This window comes from Telmatherina bonti (assembly GCF_933228915.1).
Source record: "Telmatherina bonti genome assembly, chromosome: 11".
Classification (NCBI taxonomy): domain Eukaryota; kingdom Metazoa; phylum Chordata; class Actinopteri; order Atheriniformes; family Telmatherinidae; genus Telmatherina; species Telmatherina bonti.
Genome location: NC_136629.1, coordinates 12197949 through 12221558, shown reverse-complemented (window position 1 = coordinate 12221558; position 23610 = coordinate 12197949). Strand labels below are relative to the sequence as shown.

General features: G+C 45.0%; 1 protein-coding gene across 1 annotated transcript; it reads left to right on the top strand.

The window, feature by feature from the left end:
• Positions 1-1163: 1163 nt before the first annotated feature.
• On the top strand, positions 1164-22898 carry hells (helicase, lymphoid specific). Its single transcript, XM_079248550.1, has 23 exons — positions 1164-1286; positions 1500-1597; positions 2645-2760; positions 2841-2963; positions 4794-4835; positions 4917-4950; positions 8918-8976; positions 9056-9097; positions 9211-9438; positions 12164-12346; positions 12419-12562; positions 14408-14604; positions 14771-14864; positions 14974-15135; positions 15355-15497; positions 16445-16589; positions 16694-16777; positions 17474-17593; positions 17674-17790; positions 18346-18505; positions 20839-20935; positions 21010-21086; positions 22621-22898. The coding sequence occupies exons 1-23, from the start codon at positions 1279-1281 to the stop codon at positions 22701-22703; spliced, it is 2556 nt and encodes an 851-aa protein (XP_079104676.1). The 5' UTR covers positions 1164-1278; the 3' UTR covers positions 22704-22898.
• Positions 22899-23610: the final 712 nt, after the last annotated feature.

Sequence of the window (23610 nt, the reverse complement as noted above, 5' to 3'; positions counted from 1 at the left end):
GTAAACATATTTTCAATGCTGGCAAGTTTTCAAAAAACCTGTAGATTTTCTGAGGTTTCTTCAAACGTCATGGTATAAAAGAGTGATAGAAAATACTGCCACGAAGTCTCTAACGCAGTATTTGTTAATCCAGGTCCCCAGGACCCGCTGGCCTGCATGTTTTAGATGTGTTCTCCAACATACCTTGAATCAGATTAAAGTCTTCATCAAGTTGAAAGCCTGTTAAGAAGCCATTCATTCGATTCAGGTGTGCTAAAGTAAGGTTACCTCTAAAACATGAAGGGCAGGAGGTCCTAAGGACCAGAACTGAGAAATAAGCTACGAAATATTGGATATAGATTATATAATCATATGTGCCCCTTTGTAGGCTTGAAATGGTTATATACACACACACACACACACACACACATATATATATATATATATATATATATATATATATATATATATATATATATATATATATATATATATATATATATATATATTTAATTTATTTTTTTTAAAGACGCATTTCCGTTTTTTTCACTTTCAAAACAAAAAGAAAAAAGAAGAAAAAGAAGAGCATGCATACTTTCGCGGGAGTCGAGACGATGAATGTGCGCATTCATGTAACCACAGGGGTGGCTGTGCCTTTCAGTAGTTTTATATTAAGCCTAGATTGAAATTATGAAGTATGTGAATATATTTTGTTTTGGATTATAGTTATAGTAGTTTACTTTAATTTTTTTTTTTTTTTTTAAGTTTTTCATTTTAAAATCATTTAAATGTTTGTAGTCCGGAACCATTCACCCCTCTTTAAAGAACTAATGGTTTCGTCGGATCTGGCGCGAAATGTAGTAGCCCCGCCCACCATTACATCTCAAAGTGCGACGTATTTAAATGATGGAAACCGGAAGTGACGAGGTTTGTCCCTTCAAAATAAATAAATTTCCATGTAATGATTGCGTTGGTACTTTAACTCTGAAAGGTCAAAGACAGGACGTACATTTGTAGTTTTCAACTGGAAAGACAACCAGTTTTCACAGCAGGAGCGTGGAAACCAGTTCACTCTAACTGGGACTCTGGTTTTTTATTAAAGTTAAAATTTTTGGAATAAAACACCGCAGTGACGGAACTTTTTCAGCACGACTGAAGTGAAAACCATTAACTTTACATAGTTTCTTTTATGGCGGGTTAAATAAGCTGGTGCTTTTGTAACTGGTTATTTCTGACTTTTCTTGGAAAAGAAACGTTTTCGGAAACATTAAAGCAGTTTAATCGTCGCTGTTTGCAACAATGAGCTGGTGAGTCATTCAATAATGTTTATTATTTAACAGCACGTGAAGTGATGAGTGTTGTGTAAGATGCAGGAAATGAACATGTGGAGTTTTATAAAAAACCGATTTCAGACTCTGTTCTGCACATTTATTGTTAAAAGACTGAAGCAGATGAACGAGTTGCATCCTTCTTCCTGAATAAATAGACCCTGCTGATTCTAATTTGATCCATATCGACAGCATGAAAGAGGAAAGTCGAAGTGCATCTCCTCAGTGTCCCAAACCGGACGAGTCGGAGCAGCCTCTGGGAACCACCATGGAGACCGAAGCTTCCGACGGTCAGTGAAGTGGATCCAGCCTGAGGTTCAGCTTTTAGCAGGGCCGGATTAAAAGTGCACAGGCCCCTGGGCTCAGAGTGTTCAAGGGGCCCCCTTTTGCCACCGCAACATTGTGAATATTTTGAAAGAAATGTTTCACAGTGTATCCAACATCTTTCAGCCAACGGTACCAATAGCAGAAAACTAGACACTGTGGTGAAACTATCTGGCTTTTATTTACACTTTGTTTCATGTCCAAACTGCTGGTGTATGCCCCAAGTGGTAGGGTGGCCAGATGTCACCGTTTGTGCGGGATAGTCCCGCATTTCTATTACTTTTCACACGTCCCACAAAATGTGGCGCTGTCCCGCATTGTTACGACCACTCTTAACTTTTGTGAAGGAAAAAAAACCAAAACTGGCTTTTACTAAATATTTGACGGCTGTCGGATCACACCGCCTGTTGATTTGAGTTACACTCATGTCAGTCAAACTAGGAGGCGGGACTTATGCACCAGTTCACCCACGAACGAAAATAAATAAATAAATACACCGATCGATCATGGAGGACAGGGAGACGACCGCAGCAAAGAAGGAAAGAAAATGTTACAACAAAGACTGGGAAAGCATACATTCCTGGGTTAGACATGTTCAAGGTGACTGTGAGAGGGTTTGTCAAAGTCATTTTCTGTGGCACATGGCGGAGAATATGACATGAAACGGCACAAAACATCCGAGCCACAAAAAAATGCCCTACTCAGAGGGAGTCTTTTTAATCACAGATTTGTTTTGTTTGTTTAGTAATTTTATTACCAAAGAGCAGAATAGAAAGTTTAGTTTTTTAAAACTTTGTCATGGCTGAGTGGAATCTCACATTGTCCCACATTTTCAGTCTTTGTCTCACATTTGGTGAGAGAAGATCTGGTCACCCTACCAAGTGGGTGTGGGCCCCTGGGTCTGTGCTTAATATGCCCATTGGATAATCCGGCCTTGTCTTTCAGGCTGAAGCAGTGAGAGGGATTATAAATGAGTCCCTGACTTCCTTTAATGTGGCTGTGATTTTCTGTAGATACGAGAGGAAAATCCGAAAATATGTCTGAAGTGGTCATCACAAAGGAGATGGAGGAGGAAGAGAAGCAGCTGATGGAGGAAGGAGAGAGGAAGGAGAAGGAGATGATGGAGAAGGTGTGTTGCTGATGTTCAGGTATTCTGGTTCAGGTGTAAAACGGGTCCTGCATTAATACAGGGTTGTTTTTCACGTCCAGGCCCGCCAGTCATGGGAGAGGGACTCGCAGGACATGAGGTTTAAGAGGCTGCAGCATCTTCTCCAGAAGAGCAACATCTACTCTAAATTTTTACTGACCAAGATGGAGCAGCAACAGAATGAGGTACACTGGTGGTTGGATGGATGGATGTTTGAGTTGTGCATGGGGTGGTTGAGTCGTGCATGGGGTGGTTGGGTGTAGGGCTGGGCAATATATCGAATATACTAATATATATATATCGTTGCTAGTCCCCTGTGCGATATAGAAAATGCCTATATTCGTCATATTCGAGTATCCTGTTGTCACGCAGTTGTTTTTAGCTGTGGGCGGGCTTTCTCCCTCCTCCTCGACTCTGCACCGCTTTGCACGGAGAGTTAAAGCAAGCGCACCTTGTTACGTACATAACGTGAGCTACGTCATGTGAGGCAGCGTGTAGCCACTTTCTCGCAAATTTTGGCGACTTTTTGTGAAAAGCGACAAATCTAGAAACTTTTACTGGAGTTATTGGAGACTTTCCTGGTGTTTTGGCGACTGACTTTAAAGCGCATATTGTAAAGTTATTGTCAGAACGAGAGTCTCTCCCCGTCCTAAAGCACTCAGTCGCTCCGGCTGCAGCTGCAGCCAGTCAGAGGAGCAGAGAGGACACCTGCACGACTCCACCTACAGTCACAATGAACAGCCAAATCCGCCACTGATCCCGCTCTGGATTACAGAGTGGGACGTAAATTACAAAGTTTTTCACGTCACGCAAAAATAATTAATTCTATTTGATAACATTCACAGCCTCTGTCACTTACTCACCTCGTCCACTGTGTGTGACACAAGCATATTTATCTCGCTCGTCATGTCTCTAGAAAGTACAGAAAGGAGTGGGAATCAAACCCTGAATTAAAAGCTGGCTGAAGCCGTTTATTGGAGACGATACGAGGACATTCTGCCTGTATTATAAGACTGATTTCTACGCTAAACTCTGCGATTAAAAAAAATACACGACAACTCAAAAACATATCCATAAAGCAAAGCCTTATAATAGTTCATCATTTGAAAAGTCCCCCCTAGAGCCCCTTTTTTCATACGTTGCATTTACTACATCATGCAAAGGCACTTTATTTTGTTTTAAAATGACATGTTTCAGCCACTGCTTTAACTGTTCAATAAATACGGTTTTGATCAGTTTGCTTCGTTACAATTTCATCCTTTTGGCATGAATGTTTAAAATCAGCATATCTTAATGCAGTATGAACAATTATGTTTTAATGGAGACACAAAATCATCTTACTGATGTGATTGTATGCACCAAAGCATTCATTCAAGGCTAAGGTAAATATCGAGATATATATCGTATATCGTGACATGCCATAAAAATATCGGGATATTACTAAAAGGTCATATTGCCCAGCCCTAGTTGGGTGGATGTTTGAGTCGTGCATGAGGTGGATGTTTGAGTCGTGCATGAGGTGGATGTTTGAGTCGTGCATGGGGTGGTTGGGTGGATGTTTGAGTCGTGCATGGGGTGGTTGGGTGGAAGTTTGAGTCGTGCATGGGGTGGTTGGGTGGAAGTTTGAGTCGTGCATGGGGTGGTTGGGTGGATGTTTGAGTCGTGCATGGGGTGGTTGGGTGGAAGTTTGAGTCGTGCATGGGGTGGTTGGGTGGAAGTTTGAGTCGTGCATGGGGTGGTTGGGTGGAAGTTTGAATCGTGCATGGGGTGGTTGGGTGGATGTTTGAGTCGTGCATGGGGTGGTTGGGTGGATGTTTGAGTCGTGCATGGGGTGGTTGGGTGGATGTTTGAGTCGTGCATGGGGTGGTTGGGTGGATGTTTGAGTCGTGCATGGGGTGGTTGGGTGGATGTTTGAGTCGTGCATGGGGTGGTTGGGTGGATGTTTGAGTCGTGCATGGGGTGGTTGGGTGGATGTTTGGGCTGACTGGGGATGACACTGTTAACTGTTTTAACAGGAAAAGCTCAGGAAGGAGAGACTGGAGAAGAAAGCCACGAAGGTGAGAAATGTTGGTGTGGAAGTGGATTTCAGTCCAACATAACATTAGATGAAATCATCAACAAGTGTTTTTGTCTTTTAGGCTCAAAGCAGCAACAGTGGAGAACCAGAGAAAGGTGAGCTGACCGCCCATTTAGTCTCCTAGAGAAATCAAAGATCCGCTCTCGGGCCTCTGAAGGGCAGACAGACACGATTGTTTTTTCACAGTTACACTATTTTCCAGGCTCGTAGGACTTTTATCTCCCTGCATTTCTTTATCTGCATGCATGTTTCTGCATTCTGGATTCATTCTCACCTTACTGGTCAGAACGACAAGATAAAAACCAGTTAGTCAGAGAAGAAGTGGTGAGGTTGCTCGCTGCGTTGTGTGTTAGCTTACGACCAGCAAACATCAGACATCTAGAACGATGGACGACACAGATTTGACCATGAAACTGGAGGACGACCTGAACTAAGTGGGTGTGTTCTGTTATCGCCTCCAGTTTTAGAGTCTCTCATGGTTCCTGAACCACATGAAGTTGAACGTGTACCTCTGCTGAACGATTAACTGTTTTAAACTGAAATCGCAGTAAGGTGTTGGAATTAGCACAGCGTGTATAATTTATGTTACACAGCGCCAGATCTGGGTTTCAGACCTGCAGCAGCAGCTTGGAAGATCGTCTTGCCTCAGACGTATTTCCCGTCGTTTTTACTGTACGACAATAGCGTCTTTTTGATGTTTATAAAATGCGTCCGGTCGTGATTCTGCTCTGAACTTCGAATATATGTCTATATATGGAAACTGAACCGAAAAGTTTTTTGCTTTACAATTTTAAAATCGATTTTTTTTTTGTTTTTTTTTTGTTTTTTTTTTTTGTTAAAAAATCTTTTTCTTTTTTTTTTTTTTTCCAAATAAAAATAGTTTAGAATATTTTTGTCATTTTTTATTCTTTTTATTTGTCTTCTTGGGCATTATAGCAGCAGAATGATGGTCTGGTTACTGTGTTGTTTTTTAACTAATTTAAATCAAGAAAAATGACGAGTAAAAAATGTTGTGTGCATATTTTTTGTTTTGTTTTTAGTCTACAAAAATCAGCAATATCAGGGAATCATGACAATCACAGTTTAAATCAAAGTGGCACCCAAAAATTCGGAATGGAATTGGGACGAACAGATATCGCCACAGCCTAATATATTTACATCTGATTTGTGTTTGTCTACCGTCTCACCCCCGGCCAGGAAACGACTAAGTGACGGGGCGTTTGTGCAGAACTGTGTGAGCTTCATTCTCACATCAAGTTGTTGCCAGTGAGAGTTTAATTCTTTAAGATGACGAGGTGAAGACGAAGTGGGGTACATTAAAAATCAAGTTTCAGCTGTTCCAACTAGCTGGAAAGTCACATCTTCAAACCGCATCACGGACTAGCTTTCCATCAATGACTGAGACAAAATCACAGAGGACAAAAAACCAGTCCAACATGTCCCGAAATGTCCTGATGAAGTGAATAAAGACGGCTTTACTGAGTCGCTCTAAATATTTGGAGTTCAGATGTAAGATAACACGTTGATGATAAATCCTACAAAGATTATTGGATCCATTTGAAGCTGTAAGAAGACTCAGAAATTCCTGCGACGACCTTCAGCTTGTTCAGCTGCTTCTCTGTGAGGGACAAGATGTTCTCAGCATCTCCATCCTCTGGGACAGTTTTTATCAAGCAGGGTTTCTGTCGGAGTTTCAGCTGCTTGAAATAACATCTCTGCTGGTTCGTCTGTGCACACTTCTGCGTACGTATCTGAGTGGCATCAGGTGTGAATCTACTGCTCAGTAGAGAGAAATCAGGAGCCGTTGTCTACATTAGTCAAATAACATCGGACTGTTTTAGTTTTTACTACAAGCACAAATAGGGCTGGGCTATGTGATGATATATATCGTTTGGACGATAGGAAATGTCTCGTTTCATAAGAGGCTCTATCGTTTACGCCACGATAAGGTGCTTTACTGCAGTATTTCACGTCAAGATGTGCTTTACGGCACGCTGTAATACATAAACAAACATGGAGAAAGACTGTAGCAGACATGTTTCAGAGCAGGATAATTCACTAAAAGATGACCAGCCAACCCAAACTGATGAGCTTGTTCATAAAAGAGGGAAATTTCTTTCTCATGGATGCAGTTTGGATATAAAAAGACGGCACCGACAACAGACTAGCTAACAGACCCAACAACGGACTCCGACACAACTAACTCATTTTATCACCTGCGCAGGAATCAGGATAAAGAATACAGAATAAAGAATAGAGTCAATGAGCAAAAGTGGAGGCGAAAGCTCATAATAAACTCCAGACGCAAACGCTGCAAGTCTTTTCCCTGTGAAAAGCGATGGGCGGAGCCTCTGTGACGTCACCCATAGGTTTCTGAAGAGCTGAATTGAAGCTTGGTGGGTGGTTCCAACCATCGCCATCTTGGCAGGGGCATGCGTGTCGTCTCACCCGGAAAATACAAATATGGGCAAAGAGGTGGAGCTGAGAGAGCAGCCGTGAGTGTCATGGTGGATGATTGACATCAAGCGAACTCCGAGCTTTCTGTAGCTAAAAGCTAACCGAGCTAACCCCGAGATAACAGGAGCAAACCAGCTAACGGAGGTAAGCGGGCTAAAGCTAAGTCACGTTGTTAACCGGCTAAAAACCAAGGTTGTTCTACGTTCTTCTGACTTGAAGCCAGAGATTGGTACCTGTCAATCAAAAGGACACGTCCCTAAATTTGCCGAACTTCGAGATTAAATGACTTTAAAATGGGCGAGTAAGAAAAAATTCACTCCAGCCACAGTTGTCATGAAGGTAAACCTGACCTATTAAACCTAAAATGGATTTTTGAACCAGGCTTTAAACATGTTTATTTCTGCTGTGAAGTTGGTCTTTTTAACATGGGAGTCTATGGGGATTTGCTCTGTTATGCAGCCCCTAGTGGATGAAGGGGGAACTGCAGCTTTATGCACTTCCGCATCGGCTTCACTTTTAACCGCCAGAGGTTGCCGCTTGGTGAAAAGCCATACGGCCATAGTTCCCTCAGATGGAAGGAGATCGCTGCTGCTGTTGCCAAGCAACATCTGACACATAACTGATGACTGAAACAAAAGTACCCCAAAAATTTTATATCGTTATGGAGATATAATATTGGGATATAATAATATCCAATAATGACCTATGGTCATGAGCTGTGGGTCGTGACCGAAAGAACAAGATCTCGTATACAGGCGGCTGAAATGAGTTTCCTCCGCAGGGTGGCCGGGCTCTCCCTTAGAGATAGGGTGAGGAGCTCGGTCATCCGGGAGGGGCTCAGAGTAGAGCCGCTGCTCCTTCGCATCGAGAGGAACCAGTTGAGGTGGCTCGGGCATCTGGTCAGGATGCCTCCTGGACCTCCCTGGTGAGGTGTTCCAGGCATGTCCCTCTGGGAGGAGACCCCGGGGAAGACCCAGGACACGCTGGAGGGATTATATCTCTCGGCTGACCTGGGAACGCCTCGGGATCCCTCCCGCAGAGTTGGTAAATGTGGCTGGGGAGAGGGAAGTCTGGGCTTCCCTGCTTAGGCTGCTGCCCCCACGACCCGACCCCGGATAAGCGGCATGAAGATGGATGGATGGATAATATCGAGATATGAGATTTTCGTCATATCGTCCCAGCCCTAAGCACCAATAGAAACTTAATTTTTTAGAGGGAACTTGAGTGTTTTGGCGACTGGTTGAAAGTGAAGCCGCTTTGTGTTTCTTAGAATATAAAATAATTCATATTTTGATGCCGTGTGAAAATCCCACCTCTCTTCCCAGAAGCAGCTCAACATCACCATTCTTTTCAGAGTTAGAAATATTTACTTTCATTAAGTTCGTTGAGGATCGAGCTTTAAGATTGTTTTTAAAACTTTGTTTTCCTGCTAAACATTCAGAGAAAAATCAATCTTTCCCCAAACCTCCATTCTGATCCACAATAATTCCAATAACCACCAGAATATCCATGTGTTGGGTAGCAACGTGCAGGGAGTCCTGGAGTCAGGTTGATGAGTCTGATGGATAATAAGTTCCAGATGCTGACTCCTTTCTGTCCAACCAGGTAAAAAGAAGAGGAAGAGAGGCGGCGACTACAAAATAGCAGACGTCATGTCGGCGGAGGTAAAGTCTCTCATTTCTCTCACGGTCCTTTTCTTCAACTCCTGTCGTCACTTATTTTCTCTTTGTTTCTGTTTTCCAGGAAATTATGTGTCAAGCTAAGAAGTCGAAGACGGAGGAAGCGGTAAAGATGTTTTTCTTCGACCCAGACTCTGTCATCAGTGATCCTCTGACCGCCCCCCCTGCTGGGGGGTAAAATCCTAGCTCCTAACCCGTTGTGTCCCGTGTGATGTTCAGAACGAGGCGCCGGTGCAGAAGAAACTGGGAGCAGAGGATATCGAGAAGATGAGCGACTCCAACCAGGACATTAAGAACCGCTTGTCAGAAACGGTTCGGGAGAACGCCAAGCATCTTCTGCATCCCGACAGGAAGGTGAACGGGCAGCCGGTTCCTGTCCAGCAGCCACAGCTCTTCACCGGCGGGGTCATGAGGTGGTACCAGATCGAAGGCATCGAGTGGCTCAGGGTAAGGGGGGGGGGGTGTGTATAAAAGTCATCCACATGGTGGAGTCCAACCAGGAGCCTGTTGGGACAAACGCCGCCGTTTCTCTTCGCTCCATCTGGAGCATTTCAGGACATCGGCGCGAGTCTGAGAACAGCTGCCTCCCCCCTCGCTGGGTTCTGCTGGTTCTGACCTGTGTTCTGCTGGTTCTGACCTGTGTTCTGCTGGTTCTGCTGGTTCTGACCTGTGTTCTGCTGGTTCTTCTGGTTCTGACCTGTGTTCTGCCGGTTCTGCTGGTTCTGACCTGTGTTCTGCTGGTTCTGACCTGTGTTCTGCTGGTTCTTCTGGTTCTGACCTGTGTTCTGCTGGTTCTGACCTGTGTTCTGCCGGTTCTTCTGGTTCTGACCTGTGTTCTGCTGGTTCTTCTGGTTCTGACCTGTGTTCTGCTGGTTCTGACCTGTGTTCTGCTGGTTCTGACCTGTGTTCTGCCGGTTCTTCTGGTTCTGACCTGTGTTCTGCTGGTTCTTCTGGTTCTGACCTGTGTTCTGCTGGTTCTGACCTGTGTTCTGCCGGTTCTTCTGGTTCTGAGCTGTGTTCTGCTGGTTCTGACCTGTGTTCTGCTGGTTCTTCTGGTTCTGACCTGTGTTCTGCTGGTTCTGACCTGTGTTCTGCTGGTTCTGACCTGTGTTCTGCCGGTTCTTCTGGTTCTGACCTGTGTTCTGCTGGTTCTCCTGGTTCTGACCTGTGTTCTGCTGGTTCTGACCTGTGTTCTGCCGGTTCTTCTGGTTCTGAGCTGTGTTCTGCTGGTTCTGCTGGTTCTGACCTGTGTTCTGCTGGTTCTTCTGGTTCTGACCTGTGTTCTGCTGGTTCTGACCTGTGTTCTGCTGGTTCTGACCTGTGTTCTGCCGGTTCTTCTGGTTCTGACCTGTGTTCTGCTGGTTCTTCTGGTTCTGACCTGTGTTCTGCTGGTTCTGACCTGTGTTCTGCCGGTTCTTCTGGTTCTGAGCTGTGTTCTGCTGGTTCTGCTGGTTCTGACCTGTGTTCTGCTGGTTCTTCTGGTTCTGACCTGTGTTCTGCTGGTTCTGACCTGTGTTCTGCCGGTTCTTCTGGTTCTGAGCTGTGTTCTGCTGGTTCTGCTGGTTCTGACCTGTGTTCTGCTGGTTCTGACCTGTGTTCTGCTGGTTCTTCTGGTTCTGACCTGTGTTCTGCTGGTTCTGACCTGTGTTCTGCCGGTTCTTCTGGTTCTGACCTGTGTTCTGCTGGTTCTGCTGGTTCTGACCTGTGTTCTGCCGGTTCTTCTGGTTCTGAGCTGTGTTCTGCTGGTTCTGACCTGTGTTCTGCTGGTTCTGCTGGTTCTGACCTGTGTTCTGCCGGTTCTTCTGGTTCTGACCTGTGTTCTGCTGGTTCTGACCTGTGTTCTGCTGGTTCTTCTGGTTCTGAGCTGTGTTCTGCCGGTTCTTCTGGTTCTGAGCTGTGTTCTGCTGGTTCTGACCTGTATTCTGCTGGTTCTTCTGGTTCTGAGCTGTGTTCTGCTGGTTCTGACCTGTATTCTTCTGGTTCTTCTGGTTCTGAGCTGTGTTCTGCTGGTTCTGCTGGTTCTGACCTGTGTTCTGCTGGTTCTTCTGGTTCTGACCTGTGTTCTGCTGGTTCTGACCTGTGTTCTTCTGGTTCTGACCTGTGTTCTGCTGGTTCTGACCTGTGTTCTGCTGGTTCTGACCTGTGTTCTGCTGGTTCTGACCTGTGTTCTTCTGGTTCTGACCTGTGTTCTGCTGGTTCTTCTGGTTCTGACCTGTGTTCTTCTGGTTCTGAGCTGTATTCTTCTGGTTCTGACCTGTGTTCTGCTGGTTCTGACCTGTGTTCTGCTGGTTCTGACCTGTGTTCTTCTGGTTCTGACCTGTATTCTGCCGGTTCTTCTGGTTCTGACCTGTGTTTTGCTGGTTCTTCTGGTTCTGACCTGTGTTCTGCCGGTTCTTCTGGTTCTGACCTGTGTTCTGCTGGTTCTTCTGGTTCTGAGCTGTATTCTTCTGGTTCTTCTGGTTCTGAGCTGTGTTCTGCTGGTTCTTCTGGTTCTGACCTGTGTTCTGCTGGTTCTTCTGGTTCTGACCTGTGTTCTGCCGGTTCTTCTGGTTCTGAGCTATGTTCTGCTGGTTCTTCTGGTTCTGACCTGTGTTCTGCTGGTTCTTCTGGTTCTGACCTGTGTTCTGCCGGTTCTTCTGGTTCTGAGCTGTGTTCTGCTGGTTCTTCTGGTTCTGACCTGTGTTCTGCCGGTTCTTCTGGTTCTGAGCTATGTTCTGCTGGTTCTTCTGGTTCTGACCTGTGTTCTGCTGGTTCTGCTGGTTCTTCTGGTTCTGACCTGTGTTCTTCTGGTTCTGAGCTGTGTTCTGCTGGTTCTGCTGGTTCTGACCTGTATTCTGCTGGTTCTTCTGGTTCTGACCTGTGTTCTGCTGGTTCTTCTGGTTCTGACCTGTGTTCTTCTGGTTCTGAGCTGTATTCTTCTGGTTCTGACCTGTGTTCTGCTGGTTCTGACCTGTGTTCTGCTGGTTCTGACCTGTGTTCTTCTGGTTCTGACCTGTATTCTGCTGGTTCTTCTGGTTCTGACCTGTGTTTTGCTGGTTCTTCTGGTTCTGACCTGTGTTCTGCCGGTTCTTCTGGTTCTGACCTGTGTTCTGCTGGTTCTGACCTGTATTCTGCTGGTTCTTCTGGTTCTGACCTGTATTCTTCTGGTTCTGAGCTGTGTTCTGTCTGACAGATGTTGTGGGAAAACGGGATCAACGGGATCCTGGCTGACGAGATGGGCCTGGGGAAGACCATCCAGTGTATCGCTCACATCGCCATGATGATAGAGAAGAAGGTGATGGGCCCCTTCCTGGTGGTGGCCCCTCTCTCCACTCTGCCCAACTGGATCAGTGAATTCAGACGCTTCACTCCGGAGGTAGACGATGAAGATGAGGAGTGATGAACTGGGGGGGTCTCTGCTGACACTCAGGCATCATGTCTGTTCCAGGTGTCGGTGCTGCTCTATCACGGCCCCCAGGCAGAGAGGGCCAAGCTGCGGAAGCAGATCCGCTGGACTCAGGGGCCCCTCAGCATGCTTCCTGTCGTCGTCACATCCTTTGAGATCGCCATGATAGACCGGAAATTCCTCCAGGTAGGGTCCTCGTTTATCCCTTATTGTTGTAAACAACAACAACACTAACTGTAAACATCATCGTCACTAACTGTAAACAAAAACACCACTAGTTGTAAATATCATCATCACTAACTGTAAACAACAAGAGTAACTGTAAACAACAACACTAACTGTAAACAAAAACACCACTAGTTGTAAACATCATCATTACTGACTGTAAACAACAAGAGTAACTGTAAACAACACTAACTGTAAACAACAACACTAACTGTAAACAAAAACACCACTAGTTGTAAACATCATCATCACTAACTGTAAACAACAAGAGTAACTGTAAACAAGAGTAACTGTAAACAACAACACTAACTGTAAACAAAAACACCACTAGTTGTAAACATCATCATTACTGACTGTAAACATCGTCACTAACTGTAAACAACGTTGGCTGTAAACAAGGCTAACTGTAAACAACAACACCACTAACCGTCATCACTAGCGGTCCAGTTACGCTCCTTTACGTATGTGATCCATACATTTGTTTTAAGTGTGGTCATATTAAGTCGTTCTCATACTTGTGTATTGGTTTGTTGTTTTTTTTTTAGGTTTTTTTTTACGTTGCCATGGTTACAAAGTCCAGTCATCCTCCAGCGAGCAGTGCTGAGTTCAGAGTTCAGCCCCGTGTTCTGATATCAGCCGGCATGCGCCGCTACAAAGTTGTTGACCTTGTCGCAGTCTTCTTCCTCTTTCACCAGTTTCTCTTCTCTGCTCTGCCCAGTTGTCCTCCTGATCTGCCAGTACAACACCAGTTAGGAGGCAAAATGGAGGGACAAATATATAAAAGCTCACTTTAATCTATAATGAGAGAAAAATCTCTGCAAAAATGTTTAAATGATCTCTTTGTGTTGCAGCAGGAAGGTAAATGAGACCAGATTCATAGCCGTCTGGATCTTAAAGTGGAACTATTTTGTGCATTTCAGGCTAATTCATTTTTATTTCTGAGCCCAGAAGGGCTGGGATTGATCGAGTTATTGTCACAAATCGCTTTATTCACTTCAGACCGACCCTCTCCGTAGGCTGTCAGATCAGCCTGCGGGCAAAACGAGTGGATTGAGACTCTTCCGCATTAAGCCCCGCCTCCCGCCACTGCACTACATTGGGAGCGTGCACCGCACCTGCTTTCGCCGTCATTGTAACATCTCATTAACAGAAGGATTAGGCTAATATGAACTCAATAAAAAAACAAAATACAATGTCAACACATAGCATACAGCCCTACATGTTGGAACCTGAATCAGACCCTGAAAACGAAGTGGAAAACAGCAACCCACAGCAACGAATGCAGCAGGATGTCTCTCTTTGGTAAACTCACCAGCCATCGTTGGAAATAACTTTATCCCACGTTTTCCACCCGCCTGATGTATTTGTACATGTCCTTGTTAACCAGTAGAAGGTAACCAATCACCGAACCTTATCCCCCGGGACGTCACAAGGATTTCCAAGTAGAAAAAACTCTTTAAAAACGACGTGTTTTTCATCGCCATGGAAACCGAACGGAGAGCGTGCTGGAACTCAAACTCAAACATGCGTTTAGTGATAAAAAAAAAAACAGTGTCGTTCACATGTCTGATGAGGATTCAACACTGTAACACTGTAGAAAGCTCAGAAAACTCCACATACCATAATAGCACTCCTTTAAACTCAGTTTCTATCATCTATTTGGGAAGAGTTCCTGGTGGTCTGGGAAAACCAGATGGATCTTCTGGTTCCTCCTGTCCTGCTTCTGCTTAGCTGGTTTCACCTGCTGACCTGCCGTCGCTTCTTGCTGTTTTAAATGAAGTTTCTCCCATTTCCGGCTCCTTCCAGCAATTCCAGTGGAAGTATCTGATTGTGGATGAAGGTCACAGGATCAAGAACCTGAACTGCCGTCTGGTCCGGGAGCTGAAGATGTTCCCCACCGACAACAAGCTGCTGCTGACGGGAACGCCGCTGCAGAACAACCTGGCCGAGCTCTGGTCCCTCCTCAACTTCCTCCTTCCAGAGGTCTTCGATGACCTGAAGAGGTGATCCTGAACGTTTTCCATCCTCCTGCTTTTAACTGAGGCACGCGCCGTCCAGCAGCTCCACGATGTGGACATCAGAACTGTGGACAACCTGTACTGGTCTCCCAGTAGCTGCAGTCCTGAAGCTGGTCTGACATGTCAGCTGTAACCCTCTGTCTGTCTGCAGCTTTGAGTCGTGGTTCGACATCAACACGCTGGGAGAAGCTGAGAACGTGGTGGTGGCGGAACGGGAGCAGAACATCCTGGGCATGCTGCACCAGGTCGGTTTCTCCGCAGACGTCCCAGCTGCGCCGCGGCTTTCTGGAGCGGCTGGAAACCACGTTCAGACGTCACCAGACCGGTTTCAACCCGTTTTATTTCCTCCTCCAGATTCTGACTCCGTTTCTGCTGCGAAGGCTGAAGTCCGACGTGACGCTGGAGGTTCCTCCGAAGAAGGAGGTCATCGTCTACGCTCCCCTGGCGCCCAAGCAGGAAGCTTATTACACCGCTGTGGTCAACAAGACCATCGCCAAGATGCTGGGCCAGGAAAAGGTACGGAACCGAGCCAGGCTGGGTCTGAACGGTAAAGTTGGGTTGGGTCTGATTGGCTGCTGCTCCGTGTACTTGTTTCTCTACCGGCTGGTGGATTCTGTCAACACGACTTCACGGTCTTCCATGTCACTATGGCGTTTCCATGGAAGTCTTCCTCGTTCTTGCCGTGGTGTTAGATCAGATAACTGACCGGTAACGCTCTGCGTCCTGCTTCATCAGGCGGAAGCTCCCATCGTCCTGACGGCGGACGGCAGACCAAAGCGGCGAAGTCGGAGGGTGGTGAGCTACCGCGAGGACGAGGAGGACACGCCGTTCTCCCTGGAAAAATACCTGGAGCTGCTGCAGAAGGAGGCGGAGCAGAGGTCAGTACTGTCTACCAAGTAGGGCTGCTCGATTATGACAAAAACTATAATCACGATTATTTTGACTGAAATTGAGATCTCGATTATTTAACACAATTATCCAGTATTTATAAACAACGCTCCGCGTCGTGGTGTTCTAGACTCCGTGTCGTACATTATAACCGTCTAATGTACGCTTCCGAGTTGTTTAATCTGCTTTTACGGCTTATATAGGAACTATTTTACGTTGGCCTGGATGTACGTTTTGTGCCAAACAACTGCTGTCAGGCTGCAGCGCGTTTCTCTCATCCACCTGTTAAAAGACGGCTGATCTGAACCAGCTGGTTAACGCGTTGCTATGGTAACGCCCCGTAACGGAGGGGTATTACAGTGTTTAACTGGCCGAACTATGTATAGGAAAATAATGCAGCCAGTTGTCACTGACAATGGTATAAACTATGTTTAGGTGAACTTCCACAACCTACTGCAGTTATTCTACATTGACCTGCAGCCGGAGTCGACTGAGACTGGCCGCCTGGGAGTGCTTTAGGACGGGAGAGGCTCCCGCTGCTCCTTCCTTACAGTAACTGCAGAACAATATGTGCCTTCAAGTCAGTCGCCAAAACACCAGAAAAGTCTCTAATAACTCCAGTAAAAGCTGCTAGATTTGTCGCTTTTAACAAAAAAAAGTCTCCAGATTTGGCGAGAAAGTCGCCAAGTTGGCAACAGTGTCTGAATGAAAGCAAAGCGCCTGTGGGAGGAGTTTACAGCACAGCGCTGCAACGCCAGAGACGCTCGATTAGCAGCTGAAGACAGATGGAGAGGAAACTGCAGAGAGAAAAATAATCACACCCTTTTATTTTTATGATCGTTGAAAACCCAGATCGTAGTGAGATTAAAATCCGATTAATCGCCCAGCTCTACTACCTAGTCTAACAGAAACCTGCTGACGCCGCCTGTCCCCTCAGTCCCCCTCCAGTCCTGGAGGTCCAGACTCCACTGGATGCTCAGATCAACCTGAAGCTGCAGAACATTTTGATGCTGCTGAAGAGATGCTGTAACCACCCCTACCTGGTGGAGTACCCCCTGGACCCCGCCACGCAGGAGTTCAAGGTAAGCCGGTCCCGCCTCTGTGACGGTGCAGATCAGCAGCTGCTGATCTGGAGGCCAGACCAGACCAGACTGGACCTGATCTCGTGTTCTTCTCCCGACTGCAGATAGATGAGCAGCTGGTGCAGAGCTCCGGAAAGTTCCTGATCCTGGACCGACTCCTGCCAGCTCTGAAGAACAGAGGACACAAGGTGAAACATCTGGATTCAGATCTGGTAGATCTGCTCAGGCGTGCTCGCTGGGCGGCTAAATGAACTCGTTTGTTTAGAAAGGCACACGGCGAGTGTTCCTGGTCACCAGGTGACCTGCAGGAAGCCTGATGTCTGGAATAACACCCCCCAAACAAAGTCATGTCACACTTTACTCATAGAGCACCTCATCAAACAAACCCTAACCCCCCCACTCCTCCTCTTCTCCCATCAAATGACCAGAAATGGATCATTGTGACGTGAAAAAACACGTTTACGTTCTGTTTATTTTATTTATTTATTTTTTCTTTTTTTTACCCCGTATGTCCAGCATCTCAGCAGACAGAACAACAATCTGCGTGCGGCGTGCCGTATTCTTGTCAGACAGATTTGCTCTGTCAAGACAGATGTCTCATGTATAAAGCTGCCCTTTATAACCTGAATATTTTAATTTTTATTCTCTTTTTCTTTTTTTTGTAATCATCATCATCATCATCATCAGTCTTGATATGGCCGCGCTAACGGTCTGTTTAGATCTCACCGCCTTTATTTAAAGGTAACTAAATACTTTGTGAGCTGGTCCAGCAGGTTTCTGCTCTCTGGCCTTCATCGGGGAGACTTGTCGGATGTGTTGTGTGGACCAGGAAGGACCTGCTGGATGGTCCGGATGGGTTCTAACATGATCTTCTTGGTGTGCAGGTTCTGATCTTCAGCCAGATGACGTCCATCTTGGACCTCTTGATGGATTACTGCTACCTCCGCGGCTTCCAGTACAGCCGGCTGGATGGCAGCATGTCCTACGCCGACAGAGAGGAGAACGTGAGTTGGATCTTAGCACCAGTCAGATGTGGGATTCACTGGTCTTTACTGGTTTTATTTGAGGGCTTCTTTTCCTTCAGATGTCCAAGTTTTCTGAAGATCCAGAGGTGTTTGTGTTCCTGCTGAGCACCCGAGCCGGTGGACTGGGGATCAACCTGACGGCTGCTGATACGGTCATCATCTTCGACAGCGACTGGGTGGGTGCGCCGATCTGCTGGTTTTTCATTCCAGTTTCTTTTTTTCTTTTTTTTCTTTTTTTTTCCTCTTTTTTTTTTCTTTTCTTTTTTTTTGTCTTGTCCAGCATTTAGGCAAGCAGAATGATGGTCTGGATGCTGTGTTCTGCTGAGCAAATTTTCTCTGCCAAGGGAAGCTTTATAGATATAATGATCCCCTTGACTTTCTGAATTTTTATTTTATTTCTATGTTTATTTTGTATTGTTGTTTGAATTGTAGAGTTTGTACTGCTGGACCAGAGAGGACAGACAAAAGACAGAAAGAGAAAGGAGAAAAAACACCCCATAAGAAAAGTGAAAGAGATAAAGGGAGAGAAAAGGGAGAGAAAAAAACAACAACTAAAAAATAACCCAAAAACAAAAAGAAAGAAAACAACCTACAGATGTATACACACACATACATATACACACACATACACACGCATACATATACACACACGTATACACACATAATATATATATATATATATTCCAGTTTCACAAGTGTCCCATCCTGATAAATCTGTGCTTACCGGTCAGAACCCCCAGGCAGACCTGCAGGCTCAGGACCGCTGCCACCGCATCGGGCAGACCAAACCGGTGGTCGTCTACCGCCTGGTCACCGCCAACACCATCGACCAGAAGATCCTGGAAAGAGCCTCCGCCAAGAGGAAGCTGGAGCAGATGGTCATCCACAAGAGTGAGTAAAGTTTCTGTCCTACGGGGTCCCCCCCACCAGCAGAGACACGAACAGAAACGTTGCCTTGGTGAGCACATAAAACACGGTCCAGACGATCCATCGCAGCTTTCCAACCTGGATCTTCTCCACAACGTGGTGAATTCTGTGTGTTGGAGGGAAGAGCATCACCAGGAGGAAGCACTGCGGTTTAAGAGCCGTGTGAACATAAAACAAAGGAAGGTGTGAAATTTCTCAAATTCCTGTCAAGTCCCCCCCAGACCACCCTGGTGGGAATGCCCACTACAACCTGTTTCCCTGGAACTGGTCCTGAAGAGACGGGACATCTCCATCGTCTGAGGCGTCTTCACAGCTGCTGCTTTCTCAGACTTGGTCCGATTCCCCACGTTTCCCCGCGCCAGCAGGTTTTCTGAATGAACGACGGTATCTCGTAGACGACGTCCGTTGCTTCAGATCTCAACGAGTTTCTTTGTGAAAGTGTCTGACCACCAGGGGTGTGACGATGCGCTGTCGTCCCGATTCGATTCAGATGTTTTGGGCGCTGATTTAATTTAAAATTGCGATTCTCGCGATTCTTCTGGATCTGCTGATTTTTGTTGATTTAAAAACAGCAAAAAAAAATGTTCAAAACTTTTTTTTGCTCGACATTTTTCTTGATTTCAGTTTGTAGCCAGACCATGATTCTGCTGCTGCTATAGAAGACAAGTAGGAAGATCAATAAAAACAACGGAAATGACAAATATTTTATAATTAATTTGATTTATTTGAAAAAAATTGATTTTTTTTAACAAGAAAAAAATCGATTTTAAATTTGTGAAGCAAAAAAATCTTGTTTTTAAAAAAAAAAAATTTCCCATTTTTTTAAATTCAGTTTCCCACCCCTAGTGACTCTACTATACATGGCTTTCCAGTCTGATTCTGAAACCACTGGAACTGGAACGACTGGCAAAGAGAGAGTTTCATAAAAGCCGCAGCATGAAGCTGCTACAGAGCCCAACAGAATCCTCCAAGCGCTGGATGCTGAAGAAAAACAGACACATCATGAATCCAGAAGGACGTTTGCAGCACCGGCTGCTCCTACGCTCCATGAAAATGTTCACACAAGATAAAATAAGAAAAACAGATTTCTAAAAGCATTAAATCGATTTCCAAACTCCTCAACGAGATGCTGAAGTCACGTCTGCTGCGTGCACCTGGATCAGGGACTGGGATCTGGTCTGTGGAGCCGCTGAGGTCTCTGCAGACCTGCAAAGACCAGAACTGCTGCAGGTCTTAACTTAACTTGGCTGGAAGAATGTTGATGGTTTGAGGATTCCTGACAGAGCAGGACCTGATGATGAACCATAAACTGGAATACAACCTGGAATATGGAGGAACTCGCTCCTATGTGGGTGTGACCCGTTTCCTCCACCAGTTTCAGAGGTTTTAATGGTTCTGAACCACATGAAGAGGAAAACCTGGATGAGAGACTTAACTTTGAGCCCAGATGTCCCAGAGGAGGTCCTGCAGAGGATTTTAGTCATTGTAGGGAAAACGGCTGATATGAGCGACTGCTGTGTGGGACGAAATCCTCCCTGGATGTTTACAGCTGGTTTAGAAGCCCCGTTGACCTTTGCTGCAGGTCCCCGTCTCCGCCCCGCCTGCTAGCTCTCCTGTCAGGCAACTGTCCAATCACGGTTTCTAAAACAAGAACCTAAAAGAAAAAATTCTGACATTTTCCATTCGACCTGTTGACGTTGATTAGACACATAGTGTGGCGTAAAAACACGGAATTCCAAGGAAAAAGGTCCTGGAAGGTCCTGGAAGTTCTGATTCCTCTGTATTCTGACATTTAGAGGATTTCTTATGACGTTTTACAGACTCTGTATATTAGTATTGTCTGTGCTGCATTCACTGACCAATCGGAAATCTGAATCTGCAGCTTTAATTTCCTTTTCAGGCCTGGGAAAGGGTTTATGGACCTCAGATGGAAATCACAAGTTGGATGTATCGGTTCTGTCAGGATGTGATTTAGATATGTAAACTTTATAGATATGTGAGCAAATCGCAGTTGATTTAACGTCATCACCGCATATAAAAGCTTCCTGATCAGATGCTTCAAAAGGAACAGAAAGGGACTGAATCACATCCTGGATGTTTCAAACTGTCACATCATGGATAGGATGTTGAATTTCCCACAAATCATGACAGAACCTCAGTCTGATCAGTGATTTATTGATGGCTGCGTTGATCAGCCAGTCGGTCCACTGAAACGTTCCATCACTCGTCTTCATGGACAGATCATGTGATCGCTGGAAGAACTGGATCAGTGATTGTGTGTTTGTTCTCCTGGACAGAAAAGTTTAAAGGCGGGAAGGCGGAGCTGAACCAGAGCCGGAGCTGCATCGATCTGGATGAACTTCAGGAGCTGCTCAAAGCCAAAGGCCATGAGAAGTAAGACATGCAGAGCTTCAGATTATCTGGCTTGAAGCCATCAGTTGCAGCAACGTGTGGCTGTCTGTCCTCAGAGAGGTGAAGGCTTCCAGAGGGAAGGTGATCAGCGACAAGGACCTGGAGGTTTTACTGGATCGCAGCGACCTGCTGGGTGAGTACTCCCACCTCCGCTTCTCTCAGCAGGAGGAGAAACACATATTTACATGGGAGTTTTAATTAATTAATTCCAAATAAAAGTTAATTCCGCTTTAAACTGATGAAAAACGACCGTGTAAACACTTCATTCCTAATGCTAATTTCTATTTGGAATTAAACTCAATTCCTTCTATTCACATAGGCACTCCTCATACTCCAGAATAAACCTTTTTTTTTTTTTTTTTTTAAACCCCTATAGCCGAGGAACATAGAATAGATGACATTGAAATCCTTCCAATAACCTTATCTGATCACGCACATTTAGTACTAACATGGGATTTGGGACAGACACCAAAAAGAAAATATTGGAGGTTGAATGCCTCACTCTTAAAGGTAGAGTATGTAAGATTTTCAATATTTTCAAATTAAACTAACTAAAAAAAAAATAACTACAATCATAATTAGTTTTTAAACATGTAGGTTCCAGTCTGTCCATATTTGATGCATTATTAAATTACAAGTTTAATGAATGACAAAGACCCTTCTTGAATGTTTTCTGACCAGTAATAAAAAAGTACATTTTTTCCACCAGTAGGGGGAGTATAAGCCCATTTATTGCAGAGCGGCTCTGCGCTACAGCTCACAAGAGATTCCTGCCCTCATTGGAGCTGGCAAGGAGGAGGGGTGAGGGGTCAGTTTTGCTCATTACTGCCAACCTGTGGTCGTTTGTGGAGGTAGCGGTTTTGTGGTTTTGCTCATGACCTGGTGTTTGCCACCTGGTGGTGGAAAGAATCGCCTTGAAATCTTACATACTCTGCCTTTAAATGAGAGGGAATTTTTACATTTTATAAATACTGAATTGGATGTCTACTTAAATTTAAATACTACTCCTGAAATATCACCATTGACTCTGTGGGACTGCGCCAAGGCTTATATCAGAGGTCGCCTGATATCTTTTGCGAGTGCCAAACAAAAGAAACACGAATTAAACTTAATTCCGATGTAAGCGGCTGGTTTATTCGCATTTTAATTCCGAACTATTTGATTCCTCTGTCATGTAAACCTTCATTCCACTCTAAGTTAATTCCAGTCGTTCTGAGCATGCTCGTTACCTTGTCCTGTCCCGATGACGCGCGTTGTTTTGCCTCCCGTGTTCGGTGGTCTGTCTTTCTGCTCCTTCTCAGTTGCTGCAAAAAGTGAGCTGCTACTTCAAAGTTATAATAAAAATAGCGGTGAAACTGGTATTTATTATGTAGTTTTTACAAGTTACGACTGAAAAGGCGAGAAGCAGGGAGCCAACTTTGTTTATTTCATACATCAACTTTGTTTATACGTCATACGTCACGTGCACCCTCTGTCCAATCAGAACCCTTCCCAACCCGCCGCTCTAAAGAGGAGTTAAATGAGGACATGTTTCGTGTAAACGTTTATTCGGAATTATTATTTTAATGTAAACTCGTAGGAGAATACATTATTCCGAAATATTTATTTACGAATTATTAATTCCGAATTAAACACCATGTAACCTTAGCCACTGTCATTGTTTTCAGACAAAGACAAGGGGAGCATGAAGGAGAAGGTGGGAGTGTTCAGAGTGGTGGATGCCGGACAGTCAGCGATCACTCTGACCTGAGGAAGAGGAGGCTGAAGCTTCACCTGATGGTTCCCAGCTGACTTCCTGGACGAGGACCTCCTTCCTGTTTCTGACCTGTGGAACTTTCTGTTTTTATTGTTTTCCTATCAGACGTGATCTGTAGTTTCACCACTGTGTCCGAGTTGAGGAGGAATCTCCCGGATTGTGTTGGAGGCTGTGTATCTCCCGCATGCGGACCACATGACGGGCTCGGTTCAGTATTAAAGCACTTTGATGCAGCCGACACCTAAAAACATGTTTTCTTTGGTTCTTTCTACAAATAAACATTAAATTTCTGTCTGTTTCTCTGCTTTATACGAGAAGATTTATGTAAATGCTTTGTGCCACTGGTATGAACTGGATAAAATAAACATCTCGTTACCAGGAGCACGGGCAGATGGAGGCATTTAGTCATCTGATGTCAGGTGTGTTTAGGAAGGGACACATCTGGAAGTTGCAGGGTGGTAGATCTTACAGACCTGGACTTTGGCACGCCTTTCGTACCGGGACATTTTATTTTATAACTGCATTTTTAGCATAAACTAATCTTCAGCGTTAGTGTCATGATGGTCTTGTAATGCAGAGCATCAGCATTCAGTTTTATCCAACAGGCCCGACTAACAGACATGAAACCAAAGATTTTAGAAGCTGAAAGCCAAAGTCATATTGTTGTTCTTCGTTTTTTTTATTGTAGAACTATATCGAAACGTTTGAATAAATCCTGCCAGGTGCTGCTGGCTCTAATCTGTTGAGCTGCTGTGATGAACCTGGTTCTGCTGGTCTTCATCAGTCCTAAGTTCTGCCACAGATTGTCAGGTGGATTGAGTTCTGGACTAACTCTGTCATTGGTCTCCTCTGAGCAGAAAATTTTCTGAAAGTTGGAGAAGTTTTCTTTAAGCAACGTCTT